We start from the raw sequence: 16,064 nt of genomic DNA on the forward strand, positions 1-16,064 counted from the left end.
CTTGGTAGTTTTTCAAAGTGTGTGGCAACAAATTTCCACGTACAGGTCACGCAGTTTCCGTAAATTCCCATCCTGTGGTTTGCCTGAGCGGATATGGCGCCCGACTACGTCCCATATGTGTTCCATCGCGTTCAGATCAGGCGAGCTTGATAGCCAAGACATCAATTATCGTGTTCCTGAAACCTTTGTAGCCCTATTCTGGGCCTGTGACATGGTCAGTTATCCTACTGAAAGAAGCCACCGCCATCAAGATACATCAATAACGGAGGGATGCAAGTGGTTTGCAATAATGTTCATGCACTCCACATCTGCCTCGGTGCCTTCGATTACTGCCGCAGGAGCCATTGATGTTCAAGCGAATGTCTCCCATAGCATACTCCGACCGCCGATTGACCGCCGTCCGTGTGCGCGATGCATGTTTTGAGCAACTGTTCACCTGGATAACGGCGTTTCAGATACGTCCATCGACCTGGTGCAACAAGAAACGCGAGTTATCCGACCATTTGGTACGTTTCAGTTAATTCAGAGTCCTATTTCGATGACCTCGTGCCCACTGAAATCGTAACTGACGATGTCGATGTGTTACACCATAGCTTAGACACTAAATACTGAGCCGTGGTAAAACGTGCTGTTTTGAAGAGCTCGCCGCAGCGCGTAGTGTGAAGCAGTCGCCCTCCGTTTCTGGCGGTGGCGCCGCTGTGGCAATCGCAGCTTTGGTGTCTCCCTCTGGTGGGAAAGGGGAAAGGTTGCCTGTTGACGTGCATTTAAGGGGCGCTATGAGCTCACCTGTTGGTCAGTCTGGGTGAGTCTGGAGTCAGTCTGGGGTCAGTCTCTGTCCCTAGCTTGCTAGTCTGCCTCTCGTCCGAATTTGTGAGGCAGCTAGTGTCTGTCTGTCTGTCGTCCGGAGTGTTAGTATGTCTTTCGTTCGGATCAATCTTTAAAGCCGGATAAATGAGAGTCTTTCCACTCCGCCAGTAAGAGAACACAGCGAGTAGTCGCCCGGTCGGGGCTTAGTTCCTGCATCTGAATCTGCGCGTTAGGCCGCCAGCCTGCTCAAGTTGCTCAGGCAACGGTCATTGGCGGTTGGATCGATCGGTTGGTCGGTCGCGCACTGAGACACTAGATGACTTGTCCGCCTTGAGCGTCGGCGCATGTGAGGTCGCCACGTGAGTCCAGAGGGGCGCGGCGTATAGCGAGGGGCTGTGGCTTCGCGGCTGACACTAGAGCAACAGGAGTCAACCCACGACATCGGTCTGGCCGGTGCGAGCTGCGACGCCGTGAGACGGGAGATCGGCGCGCCTTCCTGCGTCCGTTGACGGCAGCGGACGGTTCGGGAGAGCGATTGGGGGGTGCTGCGCCAGGTCTTCTCCAGAAATCGCAGTTTATTGGAAGTTAAGTGAGTGGTGATATGTTGTTTCATTTACTTGTTAAATTCTACTTGTTTTCTTGGTGAGGTCACGAGCCGCTTTGTTTTGGGGTTGTCCCATCATTCATCTCAAATGGTTCAAATGGCTCTAAGCACTATGGGAATTAACTTCTGAGGTCATCAGTCCCCTAGAACTTAGAACTACTTAAACCTAAGGACATCACACAAACTCATGCCCGAGGCAGGCTTCGAACCTGCGACCGTAGCGGTCGCGCGGTTCCAGACTGTAGCGCCTAGAATCACTCGGCCAACACGGCCGGCCATTCATCTCCGTTTGCAAACCCGCGAGAAGGTGGTTATTTATGAATTGGGTGGTCCGTTTTTCCCTTGTGGAGTAGGGGCGGGTTAGAGCAAGTTGGGGTTCGGGTTGTTCGGTAATCTCCCTATCAATCTGCCGTACGTTAGTAGCTGCCTCTGTCATGTTTGTCGGATTCGGTGTGTTAACGAATTCATTGCTTGGAGTGTAACGACCTAACTCCTGAAATATGTTTTTATCTTGCCTATCATCTTGATAGGCGGTGTATGTGTACTGTAGAGCATGTTAACTCGTTTGGCCAACCTGGTATAATGTTATATATGATTGCATTTCATGGTCTTTTATTTATAAGGCCATTTTAGTATATAAAGTTGCCCTTCCACCGTAAGACTTTTCTTAGAAGCTAAAATCACGTTGCACCTTCGATGGCAAGTTAATATTTTAATTTTCGTGTTTTGCACCATGTCCATCCCTCCTGCGGGGTGCATAGTTTGTGTGCTTGTGTGAATTATTAAAACTTTTAGTTTAAAGTAATCTGGTGTGCTGCAGATTTGCACCAGTGTAGTCTTTCAGAGGTTGTGAGCGGTCGTGACTATGGCCACCTCAAAAGGGAGCGGCGAGGTTCTCAGCCTGAAAGCTCATACACTCAAAAATTTGTTTCTTTCTGCCTCTGAATAAATTGTAACTTGATATTTAGAGGGTGCTTTGTGCTTATGATTTGAAATTTTTTTTTTTAACGCTTCTAGGAATAAAATTCCCATTTGTTAGAAGCAAATTGATTATGATTTCATCAGTTACTTCCTGGCAACTACTTCCACGCTCACATAGTGTGATTAAATGTGTTAATGTTCTTGATGAATCGCTAGTAAACGAAATAAAATTTTAAGAATATTCTTTGAAAATTAAATGCACGGTTCACATACCTTTTGTTGGTTCATTTTGATTTCTGTTTTGTTCAACATTCCATTGTTGAGCTTCTCTAAATGTGTTTGATTGAATCGATAATACAAAATTGTATACTCCTTTCTTTGTAAAAACTTTGATGTCATGGTTTGATTCTACGCAATGTAGTGTATCTGTCGTTTACATTCTTTTTCTCAATTGGCGGGAACAAAATCTACTGTATATAATTGTAATTTCTGTGTGAATAATTTTTTGTACAAATGTCGATATATGCAAATGTTCTGTTTTATTTAATATGTTTGGTTGCTGTTATGTAAACTGCTGACCTTCACCTAGGGTTCTTAGTTATTTTGTATGTAAAAGGCGTTGTGGTTCTCCTATGGAACAGAACTTTGTAGCGCGCGCAAAATGTGGTTGGCATGGGTAAAAAGGTTGAACCAAGAGTCAGCGGGGACGAGCTACCAAACTATCAAAAATGGTTCAAATGGCTCTGAGCACTATGGGACTCAACTGCTGCGGTCATTAGTCCCCTAGAACTTAGAACTAGTTAAACCTAACTAACCTAAGGACATCACAAACATCCATGCCCGAGGCAGGATTCGAACCTGCGACCGTAGCGGTCTTGCGGTTCCAGACTGCAGCGCCTTTAACCGCACGGCCACTTCGGCCGGCCCAAACTATCAACTCCTCATGTAAAAGTTGTGTATTGTGCTGGTTCCGAGAGAGGCTTTTCCTGACGCTTTCCAATGCCTCGGATGGATGGATTAAGAGCTGGAACTATTCTGAAATTGGTATTTATCATCGCCACCAAAAAATGACAGAGTCCAGCAATTCTACCTGCAAATCCACCTACCAACATGCGATCGCCACCACGTTGCGCAATCACTGAAAAGGAACCAAGGAATTATAAAAATGTACAGTGAAGGATCAGCTCATGCGGATGATTTATTTGTTTTCAGTAATAAGGTAACCAAAAGACTATTTATGAAAACTTATCTTGATTTATCCTCTGTCACATTTCCACTTAGGATCCTTCCCATTGTCTTATAACCACATCAAGTTGTGTTCTACTGCAGTAAAAGTTGAGAACTATTGCTGTTGAAAGTTACATGTTCATGTTTGTTAAGGGCTTGTTTCTTTAATGTATTGAAAATGTGTTTAGTGTATTGAAAATGTGTTTAGTTTGCTCTGCTACAGTGGTCAAAAATTAAGGTCTCCCCTCCATTGACAGTAGTTCAAATGCACAAAGTTACTTAATTATAGGAAGTTTTAATTACTCTTGCTAATCAAGTCAAATTCTGTACAAATTAAAAGCGCATATTAATGGTGTAACAGGATCCACAGTTTGTCTATTACGTTCATGCTAGATAAGGATTAATAGAAACACCACTATATATGAAAACAGTAACTTCTTTATTCAAAAGACAGTGAGAAATAATCTGTTAGTGAATTCCATTTAATTTTCATTTTAAGTAGAAAGGTGTTTAGTAGTGAGAGATTTAATCTATGCACAATAACTAATTTTGCTGTGAACCATATCTATATTTCAAGTCAGATAGGAATATGTTTGAAAAGTAATATTGAACCTATGTCCAATTTACGATTCTACAGTGAATATTAATAGTTACGTTATTAAGACCATTCAGTTTGACTAAGTCCTCAAGGTAATAGTGTGTTTCGTTATCTGTTATATTTGTGCAAATAGTTTGTTCAGTTCTGCCAGCTCCAACTTTAAAGTGAACATATGCAGGTGCCAGAGTTCATTGCACTCTCGGGTGACAAAGTATAGGCTGTGATTACCCATTGAAGTTACTTATTTTCAGTTTCTTGAACAAGAATGTTACTCATTCTTATGCCTAATTAGGCTGGCGACCGTTTTTTATTATCATTTGGACACTGTGGATAGGTAAATTATTGTTTGTTACTGTTTAAATTTTACGTAATTCTGACTTTCACTTCCGATAAGCCACCTCCGTTAGGTACATCACGGTCAACATAGCAAAATTCCTTTCAGAGGGTAACACTGCTCTGCTTCTTTATACTGTAATTGCTTTAATAAAAATAATTTACTTATACGAACTACTGCCTCCATCTTTGAGGTTGTAGTATGTCAATAGCACACGGTAGTGTTAAAGATGGATCAACAAAGGAACTCAAAGGATCGTCTGCCGCGGAGCCAATGTTCAGCAATGTGCGCTAAACGGTGGGCTCCAAAACACCTGTGCCTGCACCATCATTGAACTCTTGACAGATAGGACACAGTATGGCACGAAAGGTAGACCAGCTGCGGCGTTTCTGAGATGGTCATTCTCAGCTACTAGGTAACAATAGGCGGACTTTCGCCATAAGACACGGAGAGCTAGATCGAACAACGACACGAAAAAAAAAATTATCGGCTGTGGTCTTGATAAGAGAGCTACTGGAACAAAAGAGCCGCCACAAGTGCGAATGGGGCAATACAGTCTGAAAAAGGGCATACTGCTGTGAGTGAACGTGTGGGTGTTATTCTGGCATTCTGCGCAACGGATTAATCTGAGATGTACCCTTTACCCTGTGCCTCCTGCAAGATGCAGTTTCCACCCCCGCACTACTACAGAAGTCAGACAGACGCTCCTAACGTTCTAAAGAGAAATGCCTGAAAAACTTTCAGCAATAAATATCTTCTGGAGTCGTCTGCTGTAAGAAAATGACACAAAAGTTCACAAAATTTCTTACGTAACTAGTGGGATGCTTGGGTACTGGAATAGTGCTAGTTAGTGTAAGAAAAACATGACACTAACAAAAAAATTATTTTTTCTGCAAAAATTCTGAGAAATCACTATGGCACTTTTAGTTATGAACTGAACAAGTTATTTCCGGGTTCTTTTCGGAATGTGAAGTTATATCTTAAGGACAGGATTCGCTAATGAAATTTCTATACAAAGTTTAAGATTGTTATTTACTTGGCAGAATGGCTGAGAGCTGCGCCTACTTAACTTGAATTATTATCCGTTAGAATGTTGCTAGGTACGGTCGAGGCTGTCGCGTGTGAAATGCAGTGAAGTGTACTGTTGTGGAGGAAATATGGGGCTCGCAAGAGCTGTAGCGCACAATACCGTAAGCTGCGATGACTGCTGTCTGCGCCGCGCGGTGCTGACAAATAAGATAACTCTCGTTCTCTCTGGATTGACCTTTGCCAATCAAACTCTCCCTACGCCTTGATGAAGTCAAGGACTCCTATCCGCCCCTAGTCTAACTATTGGCGGGGTACACCGGTCAGATAACCAGTCCACCGCTATGCCACTCAAAAATTCGCTCGCAAGCGTTTAACTATAACTCTGTCCGTTCACACCGCACAATAAGTGTGGCGGCCAACACAGTGAACAACGCTTAATCGCAAGGGCTCAATATTGAGTCGCACTCCGATTCGCTCTCGACAGAGGTGCTCTGCCAGTGAAGTACTGAGGAGAGACTTGTTCCTCGCTCTTTGAGTACACGTACGAGCGCACACACTCTCGTTGCGTGTTCTCGCTCCAAGAGCGACAACGGAACGGCCCCTCTCCACGCCAGACATGAAGGGGTATATTTTTTGGTCTCTTCCATTACTCCTTCAGCTCAAGGCGTCAGGAATATCGTCTGCCAATCAGCATTGCTCTTCTAAAACGGGAGAATGACGTTTCGTTTAAGGCGACGAATCCGGAAATTTGTAGCATCGGCGTTTGGCGTTTCCTGTCCTTTTGTGAAAACCTCTGAAACTGCGCGCTATGTTCGTAAAGAATGCATAGGCTGGGCGCTCTCACACAATGTAGCGGAATTTGCTTTTAAGCCGAACATGGGGTTGTTCTCCCTTTCACTCGGAGAAATGCTGTCTGCTCTACGGGTGGTCGCCAGCTGACGTAGATAGGTTGACTCGTCCTCTGAAGGGACCGGCCTCCTGGCATGCGGTTTGCCTCTCCCGAACTAGAAGCTTTTGTGAGCGTCGTGTCTTGAATGTGTGTGTGTATGCCAGCCTCGAGTATTTCAACCTTTTCAATCTCGGTGCGCACTTGCAATTTACTTGTTATTTGCATATCGTTTACATGAGTTCATACAACGTTGACTTTATCTTATCGAGTTTAGGTTCGAATGAAGCGTCTAGATGTGCGGAATACGATTGTGAGGGCGGAATATGTAAGCAATGAAGGTCAGGAGACCACGACGTCTTACACTGCTTTGGTTCATATGACAAAATGAAGCACCAGAATAAAGCATCCTGTCGTTTATTCAGACAAAACATGCTCCACACCGTCAATAAGAACAGTGAAACTTCACGAGGGGTAGTTCCAAGCAAAAGTGAAGGCCATTGGTTAATGACTGTGCCATGCACGACACTTGGCATATACAGGGTGTCCCAGGAGGAATCGTCAATGTTCAGGGATGTTACAAGTATGCTTATTTGAAGCAAAAAACTTCATATCGACACATGCCCTATTCCGAATGGTTTTCGAGATAGAACACATTAAATTTAATGTACATTGTTACACGTTAAGAAAGAATTACCCCAATGGGACGGAACTCGGCAGATGTTATGTACATGTACCGACAAAGAAAAGATGACAATCTCAGAAAAAATGGATGATTTATCCGAGAGGAAAAGCATTACAAATTGAGCAAGTCAGTAACACGTTGGTCCTCCTCTGGCCCCCTTGAAGAACTTATTCGGCTTAGCTTAGAGTGATGGAGTTGTTGGATGTCTTCGTGAGGAATATCGTACCAAATTCTCTCCAGTTGGCGCGTTAGATTGTCAAAAACGTGAGCTGGTTGAAGACCTCTGCCCATGATGCTCCAATTGTTATAAATTGTGGAGAGACAGGTCGAACCTACTGGCAAAGTTAGGGTTCGACAAGCACGAAGACGAGTAGTAGAAACATTTGCTGTGTGTAAGGAGGTATTACCTTAATGAAATGTAAGCCAAGTATGGCCTGTCATGAAGGCAACAAAAAGGTGTGTAGAATATCGTCGACGTTATGCTGTGGTGTAAGGGTGCCACGGATGACAACCAAAGGAGTCCTGCTATGAAAATAAATGGCTCCCAAGACTACGACTTGTGGTTGTCGGGTAGTATGGCAGACGACAGGTTGGTATCCCATCAAAGTCAAGGCGTCTCCAGACCCTAGTCATTGGGGCTCTGTTCGAATTGGGACTCATCACTGAAGACAGACAGGTCACCGGATCTCTTCCCAAATGAGATTATTTGGAGAATTATGGGCCGAGCCCTCCAACCAGCTCGAGATTTTGACGCTCTAACATGTCAGCTGGACAAAATTTGGCACGCTACCCGTCTGGAGCACATCCAACAACCCTACCAATCAATGCCACAGGGAATAACTGCCTGCCTGCATATATTCCAGAGGTTGACCAATGTGTTATTGATTTACTCAGTTTGTGAAGCTCTTTCTCTTGAGTAAATCATCCAATTGTTCTGAAGTTGTAATAATTTTTTTTGTCTGTGGATATACACCACATCTACAGATTTCCGTCCCATTCGAATAATTCCTTCTTGGTGCGTGATTTTTTTGTCTTAAGAGCGTATTTTGGTAACCATTGGGAATAGGGTGTATATCCATATTAAATTTTTCACTTCAAATGAGGATTCCTGTCATATCGCTGAATAGCGACCATTCCGCCTGAGACATCCTGCAGACGGACGTAACAATGCTGCACTTCTAAGCACTCCGATTTCAGGCCACGAGTGGCCTACCGGGACCATCCGACCGCCGTGTCATCCTCAGTGGAGGATGCGGATAGGAGGGACAGGGGCCAGCACACCGGTCTCCCGGTCGTTATGATGGTATTCTTGACCGAAGCCGCTACTATTCGGTCGAGTAGCTCCTCAGTTGGCATCATGAGGCTGAGTGCACACCGAAAAATGGCAACAGCGAATGGCGGCCTGTATGGTCACCCATTTAAGTGCCGACCACGCCCGACAGCGCTTAACTTCGTGCACTTCTAAGAATGATGGATTATACACTGTTACCATTTCCCTCTCCCCGCTCCTCAGGCATAAACTTGATGTTGCTGCCGCCCTGGCCAGGCCTCTATTTCGGTTTGCAGAGCTATGCGAAAGACAGCAGAAATGTTCCTCATCACAATGGGAAGTGGAACTGGAAATGTTGTTGTTTAGACTCCGTACTCACCAGCACGTAAGCGTTGGCGCTCCTGAGTCCGTAGAAGCGGAAGTCGGCCCACTCGTAGAAGGAGTTGATGGGGAAGTAGGGGATGACTGGTATGTCGGAGACCTTGAGCTCGTACAGGCGCTCGTTGATCACCACGGTGGGGTAGTAGGCGTAGCGGCGGTCCGTCGCCGAGTAGTCGTCGCTGAACTCGTTCCACACGAACTGCTGCGCACACAACGTCAGGCGTCCGCAAATCAGCATCACAGTTTTGCTGCTCCGTTACATACACATGAAATAATTTGAGGCGCTTTGCAAGAGACTCGTTAAAATTTACACTTATCTTACACTGCTGGCCATTAAAATTGCTACACCACGAAGATGACGTGCTACAGACACGAAATTTAACCAATAGGAAGAAGATGCTGTGATATGCAAATGATTAGCTTTTCAGAGCATTCACACAAGGTTCGCGCCGGCGGCGACACCTACAACGTGCTGACACGAGGAAGGTTTCCAGCCGTTTTCTCATACACAAACAGCAGTTGACCGGCGTTGCCTGGTGAAAGGTTGTTGTGATGCCTCGTGTAAGGAGGAGAAATGCGTACCATCACGTTGCCGACTTTGATAAAGGTCGGATTGTAGCCTATCGCGATTGCGATTTATCGTATCGTGACATTGCTGCTCGCGTTGGTCGAGATCCAGTGACTGTTAGTAGAATATGGAATCGGAGGGTTCAGGTGGGTAATAGGGAACGCCGTGCTGGATCCCAACGACCTCGTATCACTAGCAGTCGAGATGGCAGGCATCTTATCCACATGGCTGTAACGGATCGTGCAGTCATGTCTCGATCCCTGAGTCAACAGATAGGGAGGGACGTTTGCAAGACAACAACCATCTGCACGAACAGTTCGACGACGTTTGCAGCAGCATGGACTAACAGCTCAGACCATAGCTGCGGTTTCCCTTGACGCTGCAACACAGATAGGAGCGCCTACGATGGTGTACTCAACGACGAACCTGGGTGCACGAATGGCAAAACGTCATTTTTCCGGATGAATCCAGGTTCTGTTTACACCATTATGATGGTCGAATCCGTGTTTGGCGACATCGCGGTGAACGCACACTGGAAGCGTGTATTCGTCATCGCCATACTGGCGTATCACCCGGTGTGATGGTATGGGATGCCATTGGTTACATATCTCGGTCACCTCTTGTTCGCATTGACAGCACTTTGAACAGTGGACGTTACATTTCAGATGTGTTACGACCCGTGGCTCTACCCTTTATTCTATACCTGCGAAACCCTACATTTCAGTAGGATAATGCACGATCGCGTGTTGCAGATCCTGTATGGGCCTTTGTGGATACAGAAAGTGTTCGACTGCTGCCCTGGCCAGCACATTCTGCAGATCTCTCACCAATTGAAAACTTCTGGTCAGTGGTGGCCGAGCAACTGGCTCGTCACAATACGCCAGTCACTACTCTTGATGGGCGGCCAGTGTGACCGTGCGGTTCTAGGCGCTTCAGGCTGGAACCACGTGACCGCTACGGTCGCAGGTTCGAATCCTGCTTTGGGGAATGGATGTGTGTGATGTCCTTAGGTTAGTTAGGTTTAAGTAGTTCTCAGGTCTAGGGGACTGATCATTACAGATATTAAGTCCCTTAGTGCTCAGAGCCATTTGAACCACTACTCTTTATGACCTGTGGTATCGTGTTGAAGCTGCATGGGCAGCTGTACGTGTACACGCCATTCAAGCTCTGTTTGACTCAATGCCCAGGCGTGTCAAGGCCGTTATTACGGCCAGAGGTGGTTGTTGTGGGTACTAACCAACCCCTTCATTTAATCAAGTTGTGCCCTGAATTTCTTTTCTCTTCAGTTCCATTCAGTACTTCCAGGTTACAATGGTGTGCAGAAGTTAGGGACAAAAGTAACTCTGGCATGATGGGTCATTGCGAAGTAACGTATCTCGATCGCACATAGAAAGAACTGTTACTGTATAGTAAAGGAAAACGGTATGAAACAAAGATTACTGTGACTTTCATTCAAAGACAATAATTACACTGCAGTCGCCGTTATTCACCTTCTTTCGCTGCCCATTGAAAGAGGCAGTACATGATTCTTAACAGGTCGTGTAATCACCACGGACAGCAAAGCATGCTCTGCAATATGTTTCCATGCTGGTCACGAGATTGCTAAGGAGTTCTTGTAACAAGCCGTTCCATTGCTCCACCAGCGCGGCTTACTGCTGCTGGATGCTCATTGGTGCATGCGGACGTGCAGCAGTTTGTCTTTTCAATGCGTCACCGACGTGCTCGATGGGATTTAAGTCAGAGGAAAGGGCAAGCCAATCCACTCCTCAAATAACCTCTCGTTCCAAGAGCTGCTCCACCTTAGCGGTTCGATGTGGTCGCGCACTGCAATCCATACCAATGTGGTCAGGGCTGAATGCTCCCGTGAAAAGACGCACGCATGAAGGAGTACAGCGTCACAAAATGTTGACCAGTGAGAGTATCGTGCTCAAAGATTTGGAAAGCAATACGCCCATGCTGTGTTATACCTCCCCACACCGTAACACCTGGACCACCGAGACGATCAAGATCGACAGTGTTCCTTGGTGCATTACGTAATTGTACCTCTTGCCATACGAGAGAACGTCCAACATTGATGAACATGATCGTTTTGGTGGGCTAAGTGGAAGTATGAGGGTTTTCCAGAAAGTAATGCACCGCACTTTTTTTCTTCAACAGTTCTTTATTGAACATAATAAGAATTACACACACGAAAGAATGATGTTTTTATCTACACATCCTATTTTTCCACGTAATCTACATTCCATTCTATAGCCTTACTCTAGCGTGAAACAATGGCGTACACGCCGCGTCAGTACCAATCCTTGTCCTGGTGGCGGAGCCAGTGCTTCGCTGTGTGAATCACCTCCTCATCGTCCTCAAAAGTCTTCCACGAATGGCATCCTTTAACGGCCCAAAGAAGTAGAAGTCCGGGGGGGCTACGTCAGGTGTGTCAGGTGCGACAGCCGTGGATGGTCTCCCCGACCGCCGCAAATCGTAAAGCTAAGCCGAACCGCCTTCTGATGACCTCACCCTCCGTGCCCAGCGACTAACTGTACTTCTGTCGTCAGCAGATGCTCCAAAGACTTTGCACAAACGTTTCTGGATATTCCCCACAGTTTCTTTCTCTGCTGTGAGAAATTCAGTGACGGCACGTTACTTCTAACGTACATAACCTACAGACGCCCTTTTGGAACTGTCCTACAGCTACACTATCGATCGGAAGTGACGGAAACTTCGAGCCCTCACTCAGGAGACTTCAAATACTGCATACGCAACGTTTCGCATTCGTAGAATTGTTTTCGGCTAAGAAAAAAAATGCGGTGTATTACTTTCTGGGCAACCTTCATATAACTTTGCATAGGCATAATTAATAAATGATGGTACTGATCCTCCATGGTACACAAAACGCGTCAGATAACTGTTTCAGAAGCAGCGAAAAAAGCATGCCAAATTTAAAAGATCGCAAAATCCCCAAGACTGGCCAAGTTTCGCAGAAGTTCGAAATATAGCGCAAACTCAATGCGAGAAGCTTTTAATAATTTCCACAACAAAATTCTGTTTCGAAATCTGGCACAAAACCCAAAGAGATTTTGGTCATACATAAAGTACACCATTGACAAGACGCAATCAGTACATTCACTGCGCGATAACAAAGGTGAAGTCCATCACGACAGTGCCACTAAAGCAGAGTCATTAATCACGATTTTCCGAAACTCCTTTACCAAGGAAGACGAAGTAAATATTCCTGAATTCCAATCAAGATCAACTGTCAAGATGAGAAACATGGAAGTAGATATCAACAGTGTAACAAAGCTGTTTAAATCATTTAATAAAGCCAAGGCCTCCGGTTCAGATTGAATACCAGTCAGGTTCCTCTTAGAGTATGCTGAGACAATAGCTCCGTATTTAGCAATCATATGCAACCATTCGCTCACGGAAAGATCAGTACCTAAAAAGTGGAAAATTGCTCAAGTCACACCAATACCCAAAAAGGGAAGTAGGAGTAATCCGCTGAATTACGTGCCCGTATCACTAACGTCGATTTTCAGTAGGGTTTTGGAACATATACTGCATTCGAACATTATGAAGTACCTCGAAGAAAACCGTTTATTGTCACATTGTCAGCACGGATTCAGAAAATATCGTTCTTGGAAAACACAACTAGCTCTTTATACTCATGATTTAATGAGTACTTTCGACAGGCTATGTCAAATTGATTCCCTGTTTTTAGATTTCCAGAAGGCTTTCGACACAGTTCCTCACAAGCGTCTTCTAACCAAACTGTGTGCCTATGGAATATCCCCTCAGTTGTGCAACTGGATTCGTGATTTCCTGTCAGAAAGGTCACAGTTCGTAGTAGTGGACAGAAAGTCATCGAGTAAAACAGAATTAATATCCGGTGTTCCCCAAGGAAGTGTTAAAGGCCCCCTATTGTTTCTGATCTATATTAACGACATAGGAGACAATCTGAGTAGCCGTGTTAGATTGTTTGCAGACGATGGTGTCATTTACCATCTTGTAAAGTCATCAGATGACCAAAACGTTCAAATGGCTCTGAGCACTATGGGACTTAATTTCTGAGGTCATCAGTCACCTAGAACTTAGAACTACTTAAACCTAACTAACCTAAGGACATCACACACATCCATGTCCGAGGCAGGATTCGAACCTGCGTGACCAAAACGAATTGCAAAATGATTGAGATGAGATATATGTATGGTGCGAAAAGTGGCAATTGATCCTCAATAAAGAAAAGCGAGAAGTTATTCACATGAGTGCTAAAAGAAATCCGCTAAATTTCGATTACGCGATAAGTCACACCAATGTGATGGCTGTAAATTCAACTAAATACTTAGGGATTACAATTACAAATAACCTAAATTGGAAAGATCACATAGATAATGTTGTGGGTAGCGCAAACCAAAAACTGCGATTCATTGGCAGAACACTTAGAAGGTGCAGCAGGTCTACAAAAGAGACTGCTTACACCACGCTTGTCCACCCTATTCTGGAGTATTGCTGTGCGGTGTGGGACCCGAATCAGGTGGGACTGACGGATGACATCGAAAAAGAACAAATAAGGGCAGCTCGTTTTGTGTTATCGCGAAGTAGTGGAGACTATGCCACAGACATGATACGTGAATTGGAGTGGCTATCATTAAAACAAAGGCGTTTTTTGCTGTCACGGGTTCTTCTCATGAAATTTCGATCACCAGCTTTGTCCTCCGATTGCGAAAATATTCTGTTGGTACCTACCTACATAGAGAGAAATGATCATCACGATAAAATAAGAGAAATTAGGGCTTGCACGGAAAAATTTAAGCTCTCGTTTTGTCCCACGCGCCGTTCGAGAGTGGCACGGTAGAGAGACAGCTTGAAGGTGGTTCACTGAAACCTCTGCCAGGCATTTTATTGTGATTAGCAGAGTAATCACGTAGAGGTCGATGTAGATGTATTGACTTTCAAATATTTGAAGACACTGGATTCGCTGGTCAACGTTATTGTCCCTGTACTCCTTCCGCTGTACGTTTTTTCATGGATGTGTTTTGCCCTAACATCGTGGATTACAATGCGCGACCGCTTCGAGGCGCAAAGGTGGGGCAGCTCCTGGAACAAGGGGTTATTCGGCGACTGGACTGGCCTGTGCGTTACCCCGATTTAAATCCCATCGAGTACGCGTGGGACGCCATGGGGAGACGTACTGCTGCACTTCCCCATGCACCACTGACCATCCAACAGTTGTCAATCGCGCTTTTGAGGAATGGAAGGCCCTAGCAAAAGAACCACTTATCAACCTCGTGGTCAGCATGACAGCATGTTGCAAAGCGTGCTTTGCCGTCCGTGATGATCACATCCCCAATTAAGAATCATGTCCTGCCTTTTGTAATATACAGGGGACCGTCATAAATCGCAGCGAACTAGGTAAAATTACTGTCTTTCTACAAAAGTGGCACGTCTGTTCGTCTCATTGTGTGTGTTTTTCAGTTACCTTCTGTACTGCACTGTACTGTAATGTACTGAGGCAATGCTTTCTGTGTGTGGTCTAAGTTTCACAAAGCTACACTACTAGCCATTAAAATTGCTACACCAAGAAGAAATGCAGATGATAAACGGGTATTCATTGGACAAATATATTATACTAGAGCTAACATGTGATTACATTTTCACGCAATTTGGGTGCATAGATCCTGAGAAATCAGTACCCAGAACAACCACCTCTGGCCTAATAACGGCCTTGATACGCCTGGGCATTGAGTCAAACAGAGCTTAGATAACGTGTACAGGTACAGCTGCCCATGCAGCTTCAACACGATAACACAGTTCATCAAGAGTAGTGACTGGCGTATTGTGACCAGCGAGTTGCTCGGTCACCATTGACCAGACGTTTGCAAATGGTGAGAGATCTGCAGAATGTGCTGGCCAGGGCAGCAGTCGAACATTTTCTGTATCCAGAAAGGCCGTACAGGACCTGAAACACGCGGTCGTGCATTATCCTGCTGAAATGTAGGGTTTCAGATGCATCGAATGAAGGGTAGAGCCACGGGTCGTAACAAATCTGAAATGTAACGTCCACTGTTCAAAGTGGCGTCAATGCGAACAAGAGGTGACCGAGACGCGTAACCAATGCCACCCCAAACCATCCTGCCGGTTGATACGCCAGTATGGCGATGGCGAATACACGCTTCCAATGTGCGTTCACCGCGATGTCGCCAAACACGGATGCGTTCATCATGATGCTGTAAGCAGAACCTCGATTCATCCTAAACCATGACGTTTTGCCATTCGTGCACCCAGGTTCGTCGTTGAGTATACCATCGCAGGCGCTCCTGTCTGTGATACAGCATCAAGGGTAACCGCAGCCGTTGTCTCCGAGCTGATAGTCCATGCTGCTGCAAACGTCGTTAAACTGTTCGTGCAGATGCTTGTCTTGCAAACGTCCCCATCTGGTGACTCAGGGATCGAGACGTGGCTGCACGATCCGTTACAGCCATGCGGATAAGATGCCTGTCATCTCGACTGCTAGCGATACGAGGTCGTTGGGATCCAGCACGGCGTTCCGTATTACCCTTCTGAACCCACCGATTCCATATTCTACTAACAGTCATTGGATCTCGACCAACGCGAGCAGCAATGTCGCGATACGATAAATCGCAATCGCGATAGGCTACAATCCGACCTTTATCAAAGTGGGCAACGTGATGGTACGCATTTCTCCTCCTTACACGAGGCATCACAACAACCTTTCACCAGGCAACGCCGGTCAACTGCTGTT

The 16,064-nt window shown here is 45.3% G+C and overlaps 1 protein-coding gene across 1 annotated transcript in view; it reads right to left on the minus strand.

The window, feature by feature from the left end:
* Positions 1-16,064, minus strand: part of LOC126419541 (ras-like protein family member 10B) — a 140,189-nt gene that overhangs the window by 29,978 nt on the left and 94,147 nt on the right. Inside the window, exon 3 of the mRNA XM_050086731.1 lies at positions 8,741-8,944. Coding sequence (XP_049942688.1) covers positions 8,741-8,944 — 204 coding nt within the window. The remainder of the gene's footprint in view (positions 1-8,740; positions 8,945-16,064) is intronic.

This window comes from Schistocerca serialis, chromosome 9 (assembly GCF_023864345.2).
Source record: "Schistocerca serialis cubense isolate TAMUIC-IGC-003099 chromosome 9, iqSchSeri2.2, whole genome shotgun sequence".
In the NCBI taxonomy this organism is placed as follows: domain Eukaryota; kingdom Metazoa; phylum Arthropoda; class Insecta; order Orthoptera; family Acrididae; genus Schistocerca; species Schistocerca serialis.